The following is a 24,060-nucleotide window of genomic DNA, read 5'->3' on the forward strand; positions in this document are numbered from 1 at the left end:
TAAAAAAGATTTCAAATCCTAGAAAATTACAGTATTTCATAATTTAAATACACTAAAAATGCAATTTTTTGCCTTAATTTTTTTATGACAGTTATTAAAAAAATATATAAAAAAATCCATTTTATAAAGATTTGTACAAGGATTTGGGTAAAAACCCAAGTACTTGGGGTACCCCAAATCCTTACAAAATACCACAAATCCCAAGTATTTGGGATTTGTAATCGACACCCCTAGAAAAAAGTGCGAAATATTCATGTTGAAAGTCGGAATTTGATATTTTGATTCCGAGAAACCTGCATAAAAATTGAAATATTTAATTAAATAAAGCAAGTCGGTGAACAACAATTAGATATTCAATAATCAGAAATAAAGATCTGCCCAAACTCCGTAAGAATGTATAAAGAACGGAGTTATAATATTGATAGAATAGGAGAAAAATGGATTAAAAGTCGAAAATTTTGAAAAAAAAGGAGAATTGCCCTTTTATTACATTGTGAATAAATATTAAATATAAAATTATCTAAAAAAGAGAACTTCTAAATTAAAATACGGAAATAGTAGGCGTTTAGTGTCAGTTACTTGAAAATTCGACCATAACTATACAAAATTAAGTTTATGACTCAAATTGTGATTTTTTTCAATTATGGATAATAAAATCACAATAAATCCATCATCGTCAATTGATGAACCCGAGAAAATTATGATTAATAATGATGACATAATTCAAGATACTTGTGGATGGTATACATTTAAACCTAAATTCCTCCAACGATTTATGAATCCAAAATGGATGTTATTGTTTTTATGCATAGCAGGCGCAGTGCAAGGTACTATATATTTAATATACTTTTAAGTGATATTCCATCCAGAGGCATTATCCACATAATAAAGATTGAAAACCTTTTATCCATGAGTGCAACTTTTGTTTTCAAGCTTATGCTGTTTGAAAGGATTTTTACTACTCCCATAATATATTTGTTTACTGATAAAAATTTCTGTTCAAAAGGAATCGTTGTTAATGGTTTCATAAATGTTGTAATATCAACAATTGAGCGACGTTTTGGTTTGCAATCAAGGGAAACTGGATTTATTGCAAGTGGTAAGTAAAAATATTTCACTTATATTTAGGGATTCCAAAATAACCGTTCCCGTGAAATGAGAAAATTGATAAAATTTGAATAAATATTCAACAAATTATGTATCTAAATACTTTTGAATTTTAATACCCTTTTTTGGAAACTCTACTTAAATTAGCCAAAAAAAGCACATTAAAAGTTGACACTTATCAATGCTAAACTACGTTCATAATTTTTCATCGTTACACCAGCATTACATATCGATTGATCTCGATTATTATTGCATTTTTGATCGATTTTTTTATTGTTATTTTTTTTTTTGAATTTTAACGCCAGCGTCGTGAAATTACACATCAATTTTTTTTATTTTTAAAATCTACTTTTCCAATAGTTTTTCATCTTTAAATTGGATTTTTAAGCTGGTTTTCACCCTAAGTAAGAGTCTGAAATTCGGTTTTCTCAGGGGTCATAGATCCAAGTCACTAATGTCGACGGCTAAATATTTGCATATTTTAGCGATTAAAGCATATTTTTATTTTTTTTGTCCCAACGATTTTGTTATTTTTTATGATAGATTCTTGGAAATTACTTGAATCTTTCTGGATCTTGCTTTAATGTTGGCGAAGTGCAAAGACACTGCACTGGATCTTGTTGGTACGTGGAAGTGACTTTGATCTTACTGGATCTGGATTTTTGTTTGTAGAAATGACTTTGAACTAAAAACAAGATCCAGCAGAGTCTAAGTTGCTTTTACGAACTAAAATCAAGATCCAGTAAGGTCAAAGACACTTCCACGAATTATCAATTATCTGTGGAATCACCCTCATGAGAAAAATTGATTCAAAATCAAAATTTTTTTTAAAAAATCATTGCCATTAAAATTCCATTCTAATAAAAATATAATAATACTTTCTAACGCATTTTTGAAAAAAAAAAAAAGGCAGCTTTATAAAACGGTAATTCCACCGATTGGTTGAATTTTGAAAATTTTTACTTGTATAATCCGTGTTCTTTAAAATTTCATCATTGCCAAAATGACATTTAATTAAGTTGACATTTCAAGAATACCTGATAAACATCTTTATTTACTTGCTTAATATCATAAACAGCATTCTAATCATAAGAATTGCTGTTAATTAAGTTAAAATTTTGATTTTAAAAATTTGTTTTCACACGGATTAGGAATTTCGTTACTTATACTTTTTTTCAACATTGAGAATTTTTAATAATTTTAGCTTAATAGCTTGATGCTGATTACAAATAAGCACAATTTAAGATGCATTAGAAAAGGAACCATCGTTTAGACCACCAAAGAAGCTGTAAAAGTGTTTAAATAGTCTGAATTTTGCTTTTGAATGATGTCAAAAACAACAAATTCCAAAAAAAAAAAAAAGTATAAGTAACGGGCATAAAAACGGCAATATTTCCTTAACTAATGTATATTAAAGTTATAATATAATTTATAACGGTAGTAAATAGGAAAATAGATCATGTAGGACACTAAAAGTAGTGAAAAAGTGAGTGAATTAAGAGATAAATCATTTTTTGTGAAAAATTTCATCGGTGGAATCACCGAAAACCCGATCGGACAGATCGGTCGTTCGATTGCTGTTAAATAACTCGTTGGCACTCAGTTTTTGATTGTTAAGACAAAAATGCGTTAGAAATTCGTTTTTTGCGTAACGTAATAAGCAGCATTTTTAGCATTTTTTTTAATTGTTTGTTTAACTTTTAAAGGCTATGATGTTGCAAGTTTCTTTTGTCTTATTCCTGTGTCGTATTTTGGAGGACGTATTGGATCGTCGAAATTAAAATGGGTTGGCTATGGTGTTATAATAATGGGACTCGGATTTTTAATTTTTTCCTTACCCCAATTCCTTGTTGGGCCTTACAAAGTAAATAAACAAGAAGAAAGCATTTGTATAGAATCAGTCTATGAAAACAAGACTTTGAGAGAATGCACTAATAGAACAACAGATGAAAATCTTTCATGGACTGTTTGGTAAAACAATATTTATTTTATTCTATTCATGATTTTTTTTAATAAAAGAAACCAATGGTATGTGTATTATAGGTTGTTTTTTACTGCTCAACTTCTCCATGGAACAGGTTAGTTAAATTTTAAAATATTACAATAGACCTCGTTCGAGGAACTTAAGAGCATTTTTTTTCTTAACGATCAATAATTGATTAATAAAACAAATGTGAATCAATTCATGATGTTGGTGTACGTTTGGTGGATACGTTGGAAAGCTCGGGCATTTACTCGAATCTCTTCTGTCTTCTTGATGTTCACGTCCATCCCAACTTTTACTGATTCGAATTCGCAATAAAATATCCCTGTTGATTTATTCCGTGTAGCTGCACGCATTACTTTTCCATAATGACAAGCATCTAAGTATATCTAATACATTGATTAATTTATTTATTTTAGGAGCATCACCACTTTATACATTGGGTGTAACTTATATTGATGAGAATGTATCTAAAAAAATGTCTAGCATTTATTTAGGTGAGTCAGTTAGATAAAATTAATTATAATAATATCCTTGAATGTGACATAACAAACAATTTAAAGATAGCAGACCAATTTTTATTATTAAGTTTTTTTTTTCAATTTGATTTCAAATGATAATGAGTTTTTTGATTTTTCACTAAAGAGTCGTTTATTTACAATTTTTGTCCTATAAACAACGGAATTTTTATTTACTTTTGAAATACTTCACAAGCGCAATCAGAAATCACTTTTATATTGCCACGAAAATTTCCATACAAAATCATCGAAATCAAAAAAATTCGGCTGTGTTGCTGTCCAAAAATTTTTTTTCTGTTGTTCAAATCGAATTTTGCAAGAAATTACTTCGCATAAGTGACATATTCCTATAGCATCGTCATAATAAGTGATCAAATGATGAATTGATAGTGAACCCGAGTGTACAAAGAGCACGCTAAGAGCATGCTCAAATTTTCGCTGAGCACGCTAGTGTGAGCATGCTCTTTCATACAAAACCTGATGTCACTACTTTACGCTTCTGAGCACGCTCAGAGAGCATGCTCTTTTAACGTGCTCAGAGCACATCGTGAGCATGCTCTAGAATGTGGTGTGACATGAGACATTTTTTGAAAAGTGTCATGTGACATAAAGTTGAGCATGCTCAGAGCATACTTAGGAGCATGCTCAATGAGCATACTCAAGAGCACACTCATTGAGTATGCTCTAGAGCGTGCTCACTAAGCATGCATAAATATGCAAAATTTAAAAAAATTAATTAATTTTCACTTATGGAAGAGAGATAGAGAATGTACTTTTTTTAATCATATAATATTAGGGGCCGTTCACTTATTACGTTACGCAAAAAAACGAATTTCTAGACCCCCCCTCCCCCCTCGTTACAAAATGTCGTTACAAAAAAAATTTTTTGGTTGAGGCTGTTACAAAATCTTAGACCCCCCTCCCCCCTAAAAAGCGAACGTAATAAGTGAACGGCCCCTTAGTTCTATTAGAAAATGTGTTTGTAATAAATTCTGTTTAATTAATAATCTGAAAAAACCAAAGTTAGAAAATTTCGCTTTTAACTGGATTCGAACCTGAGACCGCTTCGTTGCTATATAAGACCATCGCCTTAACCATTACGCCACCGCTGTATTTTACCTAATAATTTATATTTGGCAAAAACCATATATAAATGCTATGAATTTTACTGATTAATTTTAAAAGTTTTTGGTTATTTTTTTCGGTGTTTCACTGTATTTTCAGGTGGATAATTTTCATAGATTTTTCCAAGATTTTCCACATTTTCTTGTTGTGCTCAGGATGTGCTCTTGAGCATGCTCAACGATGTGCTCAGGTGAGCATGTTAAAATTTCATAAACTACATTTCCACGCTGTGCTCAGGATGTGCTCTTGAGCATGCTCAACGATGTGCTCAGGTGAGCACGCTGAAATTTCATAAACCACATTTTCTCGTTGTGCTCAGGATGTGCTCTTTAGCATGCTCAACGATGTGCTCAGGTGAGCACGCTGAAATTTCATAAACCACATTTTCTCGTTGTGCTCAGGATGTGCTCTTGAGCATGCTCAACGATGTGCTCAGGTGAGCACGCTGAAATTTCATACACCACATTTTCTCGTTGTGCTCAGGATGTGCTCTTGAGCATGCTCAACGATGTGCTCAGGTGAGCACGCTGAAATTTCATAAACCACATTTTCTCGTTGTGCTCAGGATGTGCTCTTGAGCATGCTCAATGATGTGCTCAGATGACCACGCTGAAATTTCATAAACCACATTTTCTCGTTGTGCTCAGGATGTGCTCTTGAGCATGCTCAACGATGTGCTCAGGTGAGCACGCTGAAATTTCATAAACCACATTTTCTCGTTGTGCTCAGGATGTGCTCTTGAGCATGCTCAACGATGTGCTCAGGTGAGCATGTTAAAATTAAATTTGACATAATGCATGAGCATGCTCAACGATGTGCTCATGAGCATGCTCAACGATGTGCTCAGGTGAGCATGTTAAAATTAAATTTGACATAATGCATGAGCATGCTCAACGATGTGCTCAGGTGAGCACGTTAAAATTAAATTTGACATAATACACGAGCATGCTCAAGATATGCTCAGGAGCATGCTCAAGAGTATGCTCAGATGAGCATGCTAATACTTAAAATGCCATTTTGCATGAGCATGCTTAAGATGTGCTCAAGAGCATGCTCAGTAGTGTGCTCAGGTGAGTACATCAACATTTTGATTTTGAGTATGCTCATGAGCATGCTCAGTTGAACGTGCTCACCTGAGCACGCTCAAAAAAATTTTATATTTTTCGAGAGCACATTCAGAGTGTGCTCATGAGCGTGCTCAGTTGAGCATGCTAAGGTGAGCACGTAAAACGATGAATTTGAGCATGCTCAGAAGCGTACTCACAAAACTGAGCACGCTCTTTGTATACTCGGGGAAGTGCATTAGAGACAAAGCATAAGCTCTAAATTTGCAAATTGTCTTCGTGATTATTTTCCTAACTAACACAAGCAAACCAAAATTAAATAGTTTTTTTGCAAATCATAGAGAGTAATCCTCAAGAGTTTTTCTATGCTTATAGTATCGTAAATTATAAAACTGCGCAACATATCCAAATGTTTAAAGTCGTTCAATAACCCAAAATCGTCTAAATTTTTAATTAAATTTATTCTAGCATTTGTTTACGTTAGTGTATCAGTGTGGTAGTTAAAGGAATAATCAGAGTCACTCAAATAAAATAAAATAAACATCAGTTATCGCAATTGGCATAAATTATACATAACTTTAGTGAATAAAACGGCTATACTCAAGTGAATCTTCAGTATCTAAATCCACTTTAAGCTATTAATAATTTCAAGTTAACTTAATCCCGATTCTAAAATCATTTACGGTCGTGTTATCAGTATTAGTGTTAGGGATCGTTCGCTATATACATAAATTTGACATAATTAGTCACCGTGTGAGCAAGAACAGAACGCGTTTAATCGTAAGATAAGTACAATATAATCATTTCAGAATGTCTACCCCAATAATGAAAGACTGTATTAATTGTAAGGTAGAAGACCAAATTGGTCATTTTGCACAGTGTTCGATATGCAAATATCTAACACACACATGTAACAAGGCATTTCGTAATGCAAAGATTGATGATCAGTTCATCAAAACTGCAGAAATGTCCGGTTTTCGATATGTCTGCCCGAAATGCGTCCCCTCACTAACTTCATTTTCAATGACTGCTTGTAATATTAAGGACGAACTGAAATTGATGAATCAAACAATGATTGAAGTCATCAAAGAAGTCAAAGATTTGAAGAAAATGCAGTCAGAAATTAGTCAAGTTATTCCTAATGTCTCAGTAATTCCCGATAAGGCCCCTTCATTCTCAGAAGTTCTTAAAGAATCCACATTGGTATTGACGCCAAAAGACCCAGAAATGAATACGGAGAAGCTGAAGGAGAAAGTAAGAAGCTCCATCAACCCGGAAAGTAGCAAAATCACCGATTTGCGAGCGACGCATAATAACAAAGTAATCCTAAAATCAGGAAATTCCGATAGTGCCGCCTTTGCAGCGTCAGTGAAGGACAAACTGGCAAATGATTTCGACGTGACGATATGTACAAACGATACTCGGCATCTAAAGTTGATCAGGTTTGAAAAGTCAAGTAGCACCCACGAAGAGATTATTAACGCAGTTATCAATCAAAACGTTTTCATTGACAAAGAGCACAGTAACTTGAAGATCGTAAAGGAGACACCGTATCGTACCGATGACAAATTCAGCGTTCTCATATTACAGGTCGATCCTAAATCGCATAAAAGTGCTTTGGAACAAGGACACATTAATATAAAGTGGAAAAAGTATAGAATCTTCGATGCACTTTCGGTTACCAGATGCTTTAAATGCTCCCGTCTCGGTCATATGGCAAAAAATTGCAAGGCACAATCTGATATTTACCCAAAATGCGCAGAGTCCCACAAATCTACCGAATGTCAATCAGTGGAGTCAAAATGTATCAACTGCTCCGAGGCAATATCAAAATACCATGTTGATATTAGTCCGGATCACCCATCATTCAGTAACAAATGTCCAACAATGCTCGAGAAATTGGCGAGGCTAAGAAACGCGATGAGCAGATCCGCATAGCAATCAAAATTCCACCTCATCTGGTACACTAACTGTCAATCACTTATAGCAAACTTACCTTCAATAAAGATCTTCATGCGTGACGTTAAGCCTAAGATACTTATGCTCTCAGAAACACGAACCATATCCAACATAAATGATAATGAATTACATATACAAGATTACACGTTATTTAGAGTAGACTCCCAAAATAGGCATACTGGAGGAGTTGCAAGTTACATTCACAATTCTATTAAAGTTGATGTTTTTAGTCAATTTAGCGAGCTGAATATTTGGTCAATGTCCTTTAAAATCCTATTCGGTTATTCAAAGGAAACTTTTTGTCTTATATACAGAGGTCATAATTCGACTCATGGTGATTTTATTGATTTCATAGAACGAACATGCGAATCGCTGGCAGGAATTTCTCCTAATTTTCACTTGATAGGTGACGTCAATTATGACTTCAACAATAAAACAAAATCAGCCGCTTTAATTAGAAAGTTGAGATCGTTTAATCTGGTGGGTGATTACCAATAAAAAGAACCTAAAACCTGTCGTCCGTAATGATTGTATTATCGCCGATCATAACTGGATCGTCCTTGATTTATTCGCACGTAAATGCGCTGATCATGAAATGACCTGTTCATATACGGATTGGTCCAAATCGTTTGGAATCCCTTTAACATGTTCATAGATGTTAATAGCAAATTTAATTTCATAAGTAAAACCTTATCGGATTTTCTTGAGTCCGCTTTATCGACAAAGAAGGTGAAGCGTAAATCCTCAGTCAAATGGTTTGATAATGATCTTCATGATCTCAAAATAAAAAAAAAAATCCAAGGTAAGGTGCGCTGGAATCATTCTAAATCGGATACAGACTAGAAGACTTTCATCAGTGCAAGAAATCAATACAAGAACAGATTGAGATGCGCAGAATCATCATTCATTCAAAAAGAATTGACAAGAAATAGGGACAATCCAAGAAAACTTTGGAAGACTTTAAAATCAATTTACGATAATAATGATAAGAATAGCTTGAGCGCTGTAAAGTTCGATGAAGAATTAGAGACTGATGCAAACATTATCTGTAAAAAATTAAACGAACTTTTCGTACAGAGCGTTATCCAGCTCACATTCCAGATCCCCATAATAGATCAAAACGTATATTTCACAATTACTTGAGAAAGATTCAGGCATCATAGCGGTTTTCATTGATCTCAAGAGGGCATTTGAGACTGTCGACCGAATGCTTTTACTTCATAATTTATCCTTATACGGATGCGATGAGAACAATGTCGCATGGTTTAGTTCATATTTATCCAATCGTTTCCAGCAGACACGATTTCAAAATGAAATCTCTGATTTACTACCAATTCACATTGGAATTTGCCAAGGATCAGCAGTTTAGCGCGTTCTTTTTATAATTTTCGTGAATGATATCGTTCATGTAGTTAATCATACGAAAGTCAAGCTTTTCGCTGACGACATGCTTATTTACATCAAGTGCAAACCAAATTAACTCGAACCAAGTAAAGAATTGATTAATCAGGATCTTGCAAACATTTTCAAGTGGCTTTGCTTTTCAAAGCTTACATTGAATATAAGCAAATCAAAGGCAATGCTGATTTCTAGTAGCAAATCGCTAGCTCTCCCTAGTCCGATAGTTATAAATTAGCAAGAGATTGATGTTGTCTTCGAATTTAAATACCTCGGTATCGTGATTGATTCGCACTTAACGTTCGTCAAGCATTTTGAAACCATCCATCCTAAAGCGCTGTGAGCATAAACTAGATTTTCAAAGTAAAAAACTGTACGTATCTTCCTTAGTCATGCCCCATTTCAATTTTTGCTCATCAATATTATTTCTATTAAATCCTATTAAATGAAACTCAGATTGGAGACCTTCAGAAAATTATGAATAGGTTCGCGCGCCTAATACTAAAAGTAGAACAGAGAACTCCACGAACGGAGATGATTAAAACACTTAACTGGATGTCTGTGAAACAGACTAAAAAAAAACAAATACCTCCGCGGTAATAAAATTATACTTACTTACTTACTTACTTACAAATTATAAAAATTTAATGATATCATCTCCCAATGATTAATCCGACTCGTTTTTGCAACGAAAAACTTTTGGTACCCTGAATTTACGTTATAAAGCCAGTGGCTTATCGGAAGGAAAAACTTTTCAAAATCGTAAAAAAAAGGCTTAAATAACGAGTAAAAAATTTTTAAAATAAATTGTAAAAAATGTAAACAAATGAAGAAAAATGGAGGCAAAAATATTTAAAGAGAAGATTTGTAGAAAATAGTCCCAAAATACAATAAAGCAATCTCTGTAGTTAATGTATGTAATATAGGAGGCATGTATTTTAACATCTGGTTAGTTCCAATTCTTTTTAGCGCATTTTTGAAATTTATTTCATAAAGGTAGCTTAATAAGGCACTTTGTTCGGTCGGTCGGCTGGAACGCGAGATCTCGAAAACTAGACATCGTAGAGAGCTCGGAATGGTTTTAAAAGATCAGTTTCATAAAGTTATTGGCGCCCCGGGCATTTAAAAGTTTCAAATCAAAGCATAAATACTATAATTAACAGTTTTTTTTTTTCATTTTCTTATACAACAACAACACGTTTTTTCATTGTTTTACAGTGTTCTTCAATGTTTTTCGATGTTTTTACAGTGTGTTCCTGAACAATGTTTGAATTTTTTTTGACCGTTATGAGGTTTGAATTATGAAAATCCGTTAAATGATGAAGTTCTTAAATTTTTGGAAGTTATATACGGATCTTGTTTTTTAGGTCTGGATGTGACCTGGATCTTACTGGATCTCATTTTATTGGTCTAGAAGTGACCTGGATCCAACTGGATCTTGTTTTTTTAATCTGGAAGTGACCTGTATCCTACTGGGTCTTGTTTTGCGAATCTGGAAGTGACCTGGATAATACTGGATCTTGTTTTTGTGGATCTGGAAGTTATATGGATCCTACTGGATCTTGTTTTTGAGGATCTGGGAGTTATATGGATCCTACTGGATCTTGTTCTATAGACAGGGAACTGACTTAAAAATCAATTACTGATCGCTGGGACAAAAATGCGCTGAAGTAACTCGATAAGAACGAGTACTTTTGTAATTTTTTTGCTTTACGATTCTTTTTCACGAAAAAATATTTTAGAAAAAAAATTCTTATTCAATAATTTAGACGGTATAAATTGCAGTGTTTTACTTTTTTCGATTTTTGCATTGATTCTCACTTTTGATTATGTACTCTACTTTAATTCGATAAAATTAATTAAAAAATTTTTTATCCTGTTTTTTGTGAAATTTTTGATTCTATTTTCACTGACATATCATCCTTTTGTTTGATTCCCCATAAGATCACATTAATTTTTTATAAACAGATCACTCCAATAGCCAGTAATACACTTAAATTATTTAATTTATTTAAAACTACAATAATATTCACACAAAATATTATTACAAAATATTATACAAAAATTCAAAAAATTTCCGTTAAAAATACCTCCAAAAACAAATTTTTTTACCTCCAAAAATACATTCAACACGTCGTTTTTTTGAATGTTGTTTTTTCGAATATTAAGCAGTAAATACTGCTAAAATCTTCATGAAAACACAGAAATAGATAGAAAATATCATTTTTGGTTACTCATGATGAAGAAAAATGAGTATTTAAGGACGAAAATAATCGACAAAAATTGGTCAAAATTTTCTTCATTCTAAGAAAAAATGGCTGTAGAAACAAAAACTTAAAAAACTTAATTAAAGAACTGCCGAATAGGAAATATTGTTCACTAAAACATATTTTGCCATCAATAAGATCACCCAGTTATGCTATTTTTTTACAAAATAAAATTTTAATTTTGTAATTGTAATAAGCTGTTTTGTAATAAGCTGCTTTAATCCTTAAATAATGATATTAACACATTAATAATAAAATTTTTATAGTTTACCTACTTTAAATATACAGATTGAGAGAAAAACAAACTGAAATTTTTTTGTAAACTGTTAAATATTTTTGATTTTACAAATTTCAGTTCCGTCCTCTCGTGACGATTTTCCAAAATCCTTTTTAAATATATTTTCCAGGTATTTTTTACACAACTGCAATTGTGGGACCAGCATTAGGTACGTGTTAAGTTTTCATGCGTCATTAAAAATAATTAAAATTTTCATATTCAATTACATATAAGTTATATTTTGTACATATAGGATATATATTGGGAGGTCAAATGTTAATGATTTATACAGATTTTTTGACAACAGATCAGTCAATGTGAGATTTTAAGAATTACCTATCTGCTGAGGCAAAAAAAAAATGTATTTATCTGTTTTTTTATTTTATAGTATACAAATGACCCCTGAAAGTAAACTTTGGGTTGGAGCATGGTGGTTAGGTTTTTTCATCTTCTCATTTATATGCATACTCATCTCAATTCCTTTAGTGGCATATCCTAAGAGACTTCCAGGTTCAGAAAAACTGGAAAAAACGTCAGAAGCATACAAAAATCAACAAGCACCAGCATTTACAAAACTTCAAGAAATCCCAAAAGCGATTTTTCTGTTGTTAAAAAATCCAACATTTTTATTTCTTAACTTGGCAGGTGCTACTGAAGGTTTAATTATTTCAGGGTTTGCAGTTTTTCTTCCAAAACTAATAGAAAATCAATTTTCTGTAACAGCAATTAAATCAGCTTTTATAATGGGTAATTTAAAAATTTATTTACCTTTTAGAAAATTTTCTTTAAAAGTCCGTCGCTAGACCTATCTTCTCCTCAGGTTAAAGCTTTTACGGTTTTCGGTTTAAAGTGCGTGTCCTATGTCAGGACTGAGCTGATCAAAAAAACAAATTTATTGGTTTTTTTAGCATTTTATTAAATTGAATTTTTTGGTGGATTTTTGAAAAAAATTACAAAAATCCTCATGTTATTGATAGAGGGACTTAAGTGCATTTTTGTCCCAGCGATCAGAAATTGATTAATAAATCAGTTCCTCGACCTACAAAACAAGATCTAGTAGAATCAAGATCACTTCTAGTCATTAAAAAAAAAAAAAATTCCATTAAGATCCAAGTCACTTCCAAACTTTAAAACAATTTCCAGTATAATAAATTAAGAAATAAAACTAATAACGTTTTTTTGGGATTCAAACTTTTTAACGGTTTTGCAAAATTTAAAATTTTCCCACAAAAAGTTGTTTACACTTTATATTGAAATCAAAATTTCATTAATTATAGTTATAAAAATGTATAGTCGACATTTATGAAAAATATTTTAAAAAAGGTTCAGTCAGACTTGTAGTCGACATTTGTGCCGAAAATTTTGTGATGCATATTATTTACGGTGAAACAAGTTTAATTTCAACATTATTAATCATCTATTTTTTGAATTTTTGAGATTTCAAAATCATTTAATAATATTAATTTCTACTTTAATATTTAGATCTACATACAATTTTTTAAATTAATTGTTCCAATTAAACCTTGTTTAATTAATCAAGATAAATCTATAAAAACACACAATTTAACTAAAATTTGTGAAAATTTGACGGTTATTTTGAAATTCAAACGATAAAATAACGACCTTTTTCGACATGTCCGTAGCATGTTATAGTATTTATGGATAAATGCCCGACATCCCAATTACTCGATATGACTGAGCTATTAAAACAATCCTGAGCTTTCTACAATGCACTATGATCTAGATTTGAAAATTTAGTTGTAAAAATCCACTTTTTTTGTGTATTATTTATTATCGTGTTTGATGAGTTTGATGATCAACAAAAAAAAACAACAAAAAAATAATGCATCATTTCACAAAATATCAGACTTTAAATCACTGTCTAAGTAAAGAAAATGGATCCCAAACTTTCGCATTTTTTGTTTACATTTTTTAACCCAAAATATTTCTGTTGAATTCTCATCATTTAAACACTAAAATTAATCTGTTCATCTATCTTTAGCTAATTTAAAGTGGCTATTTACGATTTAATCATTGAAATGCATTGAAAAATGCCTTTAAAGTTAGTAAAAATTTGATTAAAAATGTCGTAATTTTCAAACTTTTAATTGTAAATAAGTTAAAAATCTCATCAAATCTCATCACGAGATATAGAAGAATCGAAAGATCGAATAGAGATTTACCTTATGTATTAATGCCACTATGCCGATCGACGCCGATTTTGAGATATTTGATGTTGAAAATTGCATAATTTTGACTTTTTCACTCTTGTCGTGCAACATAATTTGGTGTAAACTTCAAAACTTTTCGCATTATTAACGTTATTTCACCATTTTTTCAACTGATATGCTATTTTTCAATTAAAGACCTTCATAGATATTTAATTTAAAGTATTTAAAAGTACTTAAAATACCAAAAAATTACAAATTTACTCATCATCAGAAAAACGGTCATTCGGATTTTGAAAATTTTAGGTTTCTCCCAAAAAATACTGCACGGTGATTCCACCGATTGGTTGAATTTTGAAAATTTTTACTTGAATAATCCGTGTTCTTTAAAATTTAATCATTTCCAAAATGACATTTAACTCAATTGACACTTCAAGAATACTAAATGAACATCTTTATTTACTCACTTAATATCATAAACAGCATTCTAATCAAAGCAATTGCTGTTAATTAAGCTATAATATTGATTTTAAAAATTTGTTTTCACGCGGATTGGGAATTTCGTTACTTATATTTTTTTCAACATTGAGAATATTTAATAATTTTAGCTTGATAGCTTGGTTTTGAGCCCTAATAAGCACAACATAAGATGTATTAGATTAGGAACCATCGATTAGACTTCCAAAGAAGTTTTAAAAGTGTTTAAATAGTCTAAATTTTGGTTTTGAATGATGTCAAAAACAACAAATTCCAAAAAAAAAGTATAAGTAACGGGCATAAAAATGGAAATATTTCCTTAATTAAAGTGTATTAAAGGTACTAGATGACATATAACGATAGTAAACAGGTAAATACATGATATAGGGCATTAAAAGTAGTGAAAAAGTGAGTAAATTAAGAGAAATATCATTTTTTGTGTAAAAATTCATCGGTGGAATCACCGTGCACATTGAATTTTTGAACAAAATTTTCAAATCTAGATCATAGTGCAATTTCTAGTTTTTGAGATCTCGAACACAGCCGATTGAACGAAAAAATGTAGGTAGATTAATAGCAGAGGGCAAATCCGAGCATAACTTGAGCTTTAGTAATAATTATACTAAAATGTGGACGATTCTTTGGATGAGTTGAATTTTTGAAAAAGAGCTTTTACAATCCAAGGTTATTTAAATTTTAGTACGAAAAAATGATTTCATAAAAATCCTTCCTAATGTTATGTTTTAATAGTTTAAATCAGTTTAAATGAACTCTTAACAGTCTTTTAACATTAATTGTTACTAAATTATCAGTTATTTGACATTAAAATGCAAAATTAAGACGAAAAATTAAGTTTTTTGAAAATTTCATTTGGTATTTTTCGTCATGGATTAGGAAAAAAAAGCTCAAAAATTTCTCGGTTTCACTTTTTTTCAACAAAGAATCGAATTTCTGCTTTAATTAACAACTTTCTTTGACTGTTTAATACATCAGTTCATAGAAAAATATGTATATTTTAATATTTGTTTTGGTTTTAAAGCATATTCTACACCAATTTCCTTAAAATTGAATTCTTCGGATGAAAATTCCATTTTGTGAAACCGAGAAATTTGCTTAAAAACGTGAATAATTTAATTAATATAGATTCATAGGTCCTTTAATCAACTAAATATAATAGTTTTTATGCTAACAAACAATCCTAGCAAATAAAATTAAGTAGTTCAGTGGAAAAAAATTGTAAAAAAAAACGATTTTTCGGTGAAAAATCCGAAAAACTCATCCAAAGAATCGTCCAGTATCAAATAACAAAAATTTGTTGAAAATTTCTTTAAAAATTCATAATAAATTGTTAATATTTTAAAAGGGCAGAAATTCAATTCATTTGTATGTAATTTCTTAAAACTCTGTTAAAGCGTACCAAAGATCTCAACAATTTAGGCAAATTCTGTGTTGATTATGCTTTGTGGAAATCGGGATGTCCTGATCCCAAAAATCTATCAAGATTGGGATTTTGAGAAAGTCAGTGTTGACATCTTGATTTTATCTCGAAATTTCTAATAAAACTATTAGTATTACATTTGCACTGGAATTCGACTAAAATCTTGATATTTTTTTCATCACCCAATCCCGGGATCCCGGGTTACTTTAGAAAATTGAGATTTTCTAATCCCGTAATCCCGGGATTGAAATTTTCAAATCCCGTAATCCCAGGATTGAGATTTTGTCCCGGGATTGAAACCCCTAATTACAATTATAACCCAATACTTTTCTTATTACAGGTATTGTTTGTGTAAACGCTGGTGGATTTGGAACATATTTAGGAGGCTACTTTACTAAAAAGTTAAAATTAAATTGCTCTGGAACCATACAGTTTTGCATTATATGTTGTATTTTTGCTACAATATTTTCTGGATGTTTTTTAATATCATGCCCTAATCTAAGTTTTGCCGGTGTAACAGTACCATATAAAGCTTCGTTAAACTCTTATTCTGAAATAAAAAAAGAGAATCATAGCAATTTAACACGTTCTCCATTGTATAATTTGGAAAGCTCATGCAATTCTAATTGCAAATGTAACAAAAAAGTATATGAACCTGTAAGTATTTTATTAAGTACTGTAAGTATTTTATATTTATATACATTTTTTATCATCGTAAAAATGCTTTAACCGACCCAAACCTTTCTAATATCAAGGGAAAGAAATTAATTTTTGTGGTAAATAATTTATGCAGTAAAAAATTTTTTTTTAGTAATAATAAATTGTAAATTTCTAGCTTAATTCTTCAAGAAGATTAGCTAAATTTATTATCAGACTTATATTCAACTAATTTAAGTCTGCAAAGTATGTGAAATGTTAAATTAACTAAAAAAAATTCAAATTTTAAATAAGATTGGGGAGCATCAATCTTAGGGAAAAATCAACCAAAAATCTCTTAGAAAAAATACCACAAAAAATTTTTTCCACAAAAATTGCATTCAATGTTTACATATTTTAAATGTGTTTTTTTAGTTAAACTAATTAACATTAACTGTTTAATAATAATTAGGGGTGTCGATTACAAATCCCAAGTACTTGGGATTTGGGGTATCCAAGTACTTGGGTTTTTATTTGAACTTCATCTGGATGCTTAGGCTAAACTCTAGAAAAAGCCAATATTGATGATGATTTTCGCTTTTACTAAAGATTTAGGATTTTTACCTAGGATTTGTGTATTTGGGATTTGTACAAATCCTGAAAACCCAAATAATCGACACCCCTAATAGTAATTAATGTGAAAATAAATGGTTTGTTTTATCATATTAATCCACTCCTAAATGAATCAGTGATAAATCCTTAAGAAAATATTTAATTGAAAATTATAGTAAAAACTTGAATTTTTAGGGTAAATTTTTGGATCAATAAAACTTAGTTATAGTAAAGTACTACTTCATTAGACTATACAAATATAATTTTTATAGCATTTTTTTCATATGTTTTTTTACTTTCTGAAAGTTAATTGCATTGTAAAATATATTTTCCAAAAAAATTTCGATACCACAAAAATTTGATTCTTTACCCTACTTAATTTATTTCATAAACTCGAAATTAGCGAAAGAGAGATTTTCCTTAGTATATTAGTATAAACGGATTTTATCAAAATTAGCAAAAGGTATAAAAGTTTCAAAAATTTTGGAAACTCGGGAGCAAAAAAAATGTATGCAAAGTCAAAATATATAAGTTCTTAGACGAAAAAAAAAAAAGTTTCAGTTTCAGTTACTTAAATCACTGCAAACTTTAAAAAACAACTTCTATTACATAATCTGAGTACTAAAACATAAAAAGGCAATAAAAATACAGCCACTAGTTCTATTTATAAGCGATTAATTTTAATTTTTTTAGCATATTTGTGAATATTTTTGTTTTTGTAAACACAAAAAAATTTGTATGGAAAAATTCAAAATTTTCATATCGTTTTTGCAAAAAATCATTAATTTAACTACTTTAAACAGGTTTTAGTCTAAATTTTGATATTTCACAATGTAGAGCATTGAAAAATGAACAAGTTTGACTAATTTTTGCACCTTAGAAGTAACAAATTTTCAGTGTCAGAAATCGAGTATTTTTTTTTTTTTTAAATTTTGGCTTAATTATAATGTTTTATTAAACATATTATACTTCAAAATGTTCGTTTTTATAAACCATACAAGATAAGCTAATTAAAAATTACCTCAAATATCCAGGAAAAGAGAAAAAAGCGAATTACATCACATTTCTGACACTGAATTTTTGAACGACTAAGCCTTTTTAAAAAAATATATATATTTTCATTTTCGTAGGGTTTGCCAAGATGCGCATGCCTGCGTTTCTATTTTTGTAGATACACAGGCCTACAGTTGGAAAATGCATAACCCTGTATTTATTTTTTTGTTTTTAAAATAATTGGTTAAGTTTTCCTGAAGCGCAGGTCTGCAGTTTTTTGCATCTATGCGCTTAGGCCTAGAGAAAATTGTTTTCATCTTAGTTATAAGCTTTCATAGGGAGTTTTTACTTCCATTGAGTTTCATAAGGTTTCTAGTTGCATTGCCACTGCGATTGTGAAATAAGTTAGATGAAAACTTCAAAGTTAAAGGCTCTAGAAATAAAAATTGAGAAAGATTGGTTCACATATATTGACAAATTACCAATTCCAATAGTAAAGCCCAAGTGCTCAGACTTGACCGGCAATCGAGAGATGCGTGCAAGGTAGATTCCCGCTTGGGACGAATCATTGGGTGAATTTCGCTTTTTCAAGAATTTTTAAAATTGACATCAGTTACTGAATTGAAAATTAAAGGGGATTTTAAAATTTCCTTCAGGTTATGTTAAAAAAAAAAAAAAAAAAATCGACCTAAAATCTCTTTTCTGTTTTTTGTCATTAAATGTAAGCCAGAATTTCTTACATATTCTCTAAAACATAAATTATATATTGGCCATTGTGTAAATTAATGTTTTCAATATTTTTAGCGCATTTTTGAAATTTTTTTCAAGAAGGTAGCTTAATAAGACACTTTGTTCGGTCGGCTGGAACGCGAGATCTCAGCAACCAGACTTTCCACGTTAGAAAGTTTAAATTTCAGAAAACCGTTATTTCTTAATATACTATAATTAATAAATTTTGGTCTTCTATACTTACTGGCTGAGTCGAGGTGGCTCGGTGGCGGAATGGTTTAGTACTTCGGTACATAATTATTGCAACACCGATCTAGCGATCATGGGTTCGAGACTCGGCATGGGAAATTTTTCACATGTCCTTTTTCGAATCATATGTAGTGGAAACGCGGCTCACAGCCTCCCTTTGAAGGCTACAGGCAGTAATGTCATCAAAGAAGTGGTTCGGATTCCACTATAAACTGTAGGTCTAGGTTTGAGCGAGAGATCTGGCGAATCCTCCCTCGTTAAACTCCCGATAGCCATGAAACGCATATAAACGCGCAGCTATGGATCTTAAGGTCTGCAAAGCTAATGTTTATTTTTTTTATACTTACTGGAACCATGCTCCGATGTGGAGCCTAGGTTTCTACAAAAGGACGTACGTTTTCGAAGTGTGTGACCTATCCAGCCATACTTTCGCATGAGAATCTCGTGATTAATGTCCTACTGTCCAGCTCTTTTCAATAAAACGCTATTTGATGGCCAGTCTTCTGGATTCCCATTCCACCAAATTCGGAGAATTCTCCTGTAGCAGCTGTTGACAAACACTCTAAGTTTTTGCTGGATTTCTTTGGTTACAAGCCAAGTTTCGCAACCATAGAGCAGCACTGACTTGACGCATGCATTGAAGATTTTCATCTTCAAGGACTTGCTGATACTGGTGGATCTCCAGACATTCGAGAGCTTTGAAAATGCACCTCTCGCCTTCTGAATTCTCATGCCCACGTCCTTTTTCGCGCCGCCATCTGCTGAGATATTGCTTCCCAAGTAAGTGAAATGTTCTACACGCTTGATGTTTTGTTGTCCGACAACCAGTGGGTTTCTGTTTCTAGCATTTACTCGGATTTCTTCCGTCTTTTTTACGTTGATCACTAAGCCCACCTTTGCTGATTCTAATTCGAGGTCCTTGAGCTTCTCTTGCATGTCCATGTGTGTGTGTGCCAACAGACAGGCATCGTCTGCATAGTCTATGTCTTCAAGAAGTTCATTGAGTGACCAAACGATTCCCCTTGGTTTGCCTCTTGTTGTTGCCCTCATTACTTTGTCCTTGATCACAAGGAACAATAATGGTGATAGTAAATCGCCTTGTCTTATATACAAAACATGAACAACTTTTGGCGGGAAAATTTTGAATTTCGCAAAACCGTTAGAAAGTTTAAATCCCAGAAATCCGTTATAAGAAAATTTTATTTTTATTGTATATTTTTTCGATAAACCTACTGGATCTTGTTTTGTAGGTCTGAAAGTGACTTTTAAATTAATTACTGATAGCTGGGACAAAAATGCGCTTAAGTCCCTCGATCAATAACACGAGGACTTTTGTAATTTTTTATTAATCTGGTCAAAAATTTTAATATGTAATCAAATTTTAATTATCTAGGTTTAAACTTTTTTTGCAAAAAATTTATTCTTAAATTTAAATATTGAATAAAGAAAATTTAAAATCCTAAGATCTTTTGAATACCGTCAATCTCGGGATTCCGATTTTAAAAAATCGTACGAGTTCAAAAATTTACATTACTGATCTTTAGTTATATTTAGATAGGGATTTCAATCCCAGGATACCAATTTATTTTCTAATTTTTTTTTTATTCATACCGTTTTCATATGTGAATGTGTTGAATTTGTTCAGATTGGAAAATTTTTCATATTTTACGTTGAGAACTTTAAACATTGTTTGACAGAGTTAAATATAAGCGAAACGAAGCATGGCCTACCCGCGAAACTTTTTATGATACGTTATGTTTATATCCGCAATATACTAGTCAAGATTTTTTTTTTAACAACTAGATATGCGGATTAGATGATATTTTATATTTCTCACCGTGTTATGCTGGATGTTTAACAGAAAAAACAGCTAACAACTCAAAATTTTACAAAGATTGTAGTTGTATCAAAAAAAGTTCTAAATCAGCAAACAGAGAACTAATAAAAAATGATGACAAATATTTTTCATCTTATGAAGCTATAAATAAAATATGCGATTCAAAATGTGAATATTTGGAAGTATTCATATGTTTTTGTTTCTTCGTTATGTTTTTCACATTTCTTTCAACTATGCCAGCGCTCTCAGCAACTCTAAGGTCAGTAAAACAATATTTATTAAAAAAATATTAATTTAATTGTTCAATCTTAAAACTTAATCAACGACGAATTGTAAACCTAAAATATTATATTTTAGGTCGTATCTCGTTCTATCATTTTCGTATTGTTTTTATAGATTTATTTAAATGAAGAAATAAGATATAATAATGATAAAAACATTGGAATAAATCCCATTTATTTAGCTAATTTTTTTATTAATTAAACTAATTTAAAGATTCTCAATTTTCTTATATAATGATGAAAAACACATTTATAATTTGATTTTTCGATTAATTGAATTTTGAAATATTTTACTTGAATAATCCGTGTTCTTTAAAATTTTAACATTTCTAAAATAACATTTAATTTAGTTAACATTTCATGAAGACCAAATAAACATCTTTATTTACTCATTTAGCGTCACGAATAGCTTTATAATGAGAGCAACTGATGAGTTAATTTAGCAATAATTTTCATTAAAACAATAGCTTGATTAATAGTACAAAGAATCAATTTAAGGAGAATTGAAAAAGAAGGCATCAATTAGACAACAAAAGAAGCTATAAAAGAGTTTAAATAGTCTTAATTTTGCTTTTGATTTTTGATTACAAAAGTTCTCGTGTTATTGATCGAGGGACTTAAGCGCATTTTTTTTCCCAGCGATCAGTAATTGATTAATAAATCACTTCCAGACCTAAAATACGAGATCCAATAGGATCAAGGTCAGTTCCAAACCCACAAAACAAAATCCAGTAAATTCCAAGTCGTCATACAAGATTTTTAAGAATTTCGTCATTTACCGGAGTTTTATAATTCAAACTACTTAACGGTTACGACAAATTTAAACTTTGTTCAGTAAACACTTCAGATAGGAGTGATTCCATGCTCTTAGAAATAATTCTAAAATTTTAGTTTTAGAATAAATTTTTTTTTTAGTTTAAAAATTAAATTTTTAATTTTAATACTTAATTTTAAAATTTTAAAACTTAATTTTAGATTCTAAAATTTTAGTTTTTAAAATCTAAAACCCGAATTTTAAAATTCTAAAACTAATTTTTTAGAAAAAATTTTCTCATAAAACTTCACAAGAGCATGCAGAAATCACTTGATGAAGTATGTGCCAACTTTGTATGAAAAATTTAGAAAAAGTTGATACAAAATTGTCAACTATCAATGCATGCTTTCAATTCCTTACTCACACATTTATGTTATTAGTCATAATTAATGGCTTCTTTGAAATTTTTCTGCTCCTGATTACAGGAAATAAAAATCAAAAATCTAAAATTTAATTTTTAATTCTAAAATTTAGTTTTCAACATAGCACCTAAAACTTTATTTTAGATTTTACTACTAAAATTTTTGAATTTTAAAATTTTAATTTTTAATTTTAAAATTTTAATTTTAGTTTTTGTAAGGAAAATTTTTAATATTAAAATTTTAAAATTAAAAATTTAAGTTTTTAAATTTTAAAATTTTAGTTTTAAAATCTAAAATTTAGTTTTAGGTGCTATGTTAAAAACTAAATTTTAGATTTTTTCATACAAATCTAAAATTAAATTTTAGAATTTTTCTAAGAGTGCAAGATAAATTTTTTCACAAAAATTGATTTAATTCCATTAAATCCATTCCATTTTTACGAAATCTTCATTTTACGAAATGCTCATTTTTGCGAATGACTCATTTTTACGAAAAATTTCTCTCCATACAAATTCAATATAAATTTCAAATTTAGAAAAATGCATTCTGATTGATAAAAAAGTTTTTAAAAAAATATCAAAAATGAGTTTTTATTACATTTAATACAACTAGCTACTGTGAAAATGTCATATTTGTTCATTTTTGAACTTTTTTACTGGGAAATTTATCAAAAAATGTGTTATTAAATTAACGGTTTTTCAAAATTTGAAATTTAAACAAAATTTAGATGAATGAAGCAATATATATATCAATATTTATATATGATTCTCAATTTACTCACTTTTTCACTACTTTTAATGCCTTAATCATGTATTTACCTAACTACAAAACTAATACACAATTAAAAATTTTCCATTTTTATCCGTTACTTATACTTTTAATAGTTGGTAATTTTCAACTATTTAAACACTTTTAAAGCTTCTTTGGTGACTTAATCGATGGTTCCTTATTAATGCATCTTAAATTGTGCTTATTAACACTCAAATCAAGCTATTAAGCTAAAATTATTAAAAATTTTCAGTGTTGAATAAAAGTATAAGTAACGAAAGTATAAGTGAGAAAACAAAATTTTAAAATCAAAATTTTAGCTTCAGCAATTGCTATGATGCTGTTTATTATGTTAAGTGAGTACATAATAAAGATGTTTATTAGGTCTTCTTCGAGTGTTAACTAAATTAAATGTCATTTTGGAAATGATTAAATTTTAAAGAACACGGATTATTCAAGTAAAAATTTTCAAAATTCAACCAATCGGTGGAATCACCGATATATCAATATTTATATATGATGTCATGCAGACAAACTTCGCCCCAAAATCGCCCCAAACAAAACTAACACCATCACAATTTTCCATTGTTCTCCGTGTAAAATACACATAATAGTTGGTAATTTTCAACTATTACACTTTTACAGCTTCTTTGGTGACTTAATCGATGGCTCCTTAGTTAATGCATTTGTGCTCCTTAACACTCAGAATCAAGCTATTAAGCTAAGAAAATTAATTATTCTGAATAATGAAAAAAAGTATAAGTAACGAAATTCCTAATCCGTGTGAAAACAAATGAAAATCAAATTTTTAGCTTAATTAACAGCAATTGCTATGATTAGAATGCTATTTATGAAGTTAAATGAGTAAATAAAGATGTTTATTTGGTCTTCTTAGAGTGTTAACTAGGGGTTTCAATCCAGGGATCTCGGACGTTTTTCCGGTCCCGGAAGAAGCTTCAATCCCGGGATTACATTGAGAATTCATTTGATGTTAATA

The 24,060-nt window shown here is 30.3% G+C and overlaps 2 protein-coding genes across 4 annotated transcripts in view; one reads left to right on the plus strand and one right to left on the minus strand.

The window, feature by feature from the left end:
- Oatp26F (Organic anion transporting polypeptide 26F) overlaps positions 1–24,060 on the plus strand; it is a 26,176-nt gene continuing 2,116 nt past the window's right edge. Inside the window, exons 1-10 of one of the 3 annotated variants that reach the window (XM_070640324.1) lie at positions 1–827; positions 1,007–1,099; positions 2,814–3,078; positions 3,151–3,185; positions 3,511–3,588; positions 11,830–11,868; positions 11,953–12,016; positions 12,088–12,446; positions 16,123–16,439; positions 20,805–21,097. In XM_070640324.1, the coding sequence (XP_070496425.1) occupies positions 644–827; positions 1,007–1,099; positions 2,814–3,078; positions 3,151–3,185; positions 3,511–3,588; positions 11,830–11,868; positions 11,953–12,016; positions 12,088–12,446; positions 16,123–16,439; positions 20,805–21,097 (1,727 nt within the window). In that variant the 5' untranslated portion in view covers positions 1–643. The remainder of the gene's footprint in view (positions 828–1,006; positions 1,100–2,813; positions 3,079–3,150; positions 3,186–3,510; positions 3,589–11,829; positions 11,869–11,952; positions 12,017–12,087; positions 12,447–16,122; positions 16,440–20,804; positions 21,098–24,060) is intronic. The other 2 variants (XM_070640325.1, XM_070640326.1) reach the window with 2 other exon arrangements.
- The window catches only part of LOC139090572 (zinc finger protein 12-like), a 10,993-nt gene continuing 4,851 nt past the window's right edge, over positions 17,919–24,060 (minus strand). The window contains exon 3 of the mRNA XM_070640330.1: positions 17,919–18,456. Coding sequence (XP_070496431.1) covers positions 18,448–18,456 — 9 coding nt within the window. The 3' untranslated portion in view covers positions 17,919–18,447. The remainder of the gene's footprint in view (positions 18,457–24,060) is intronic.

The sequence above is a fragment of the Chironomus tepperi genome, unplaced genomic scaffold, assembly GCF_022539635.2.
Source record: "Chironomus tepperi strain 1889 unplaced genomic scaffold, CSIRO-AGI_Ctep_v1 contig_219, whole genome shotgun sequence".
Taxonomy (NCBI): Eukaryota; Metazoa; Arthropoda; class Insecta; order Diptera; family Chironomidae; genus Chironomus; species Chironomus tepperi.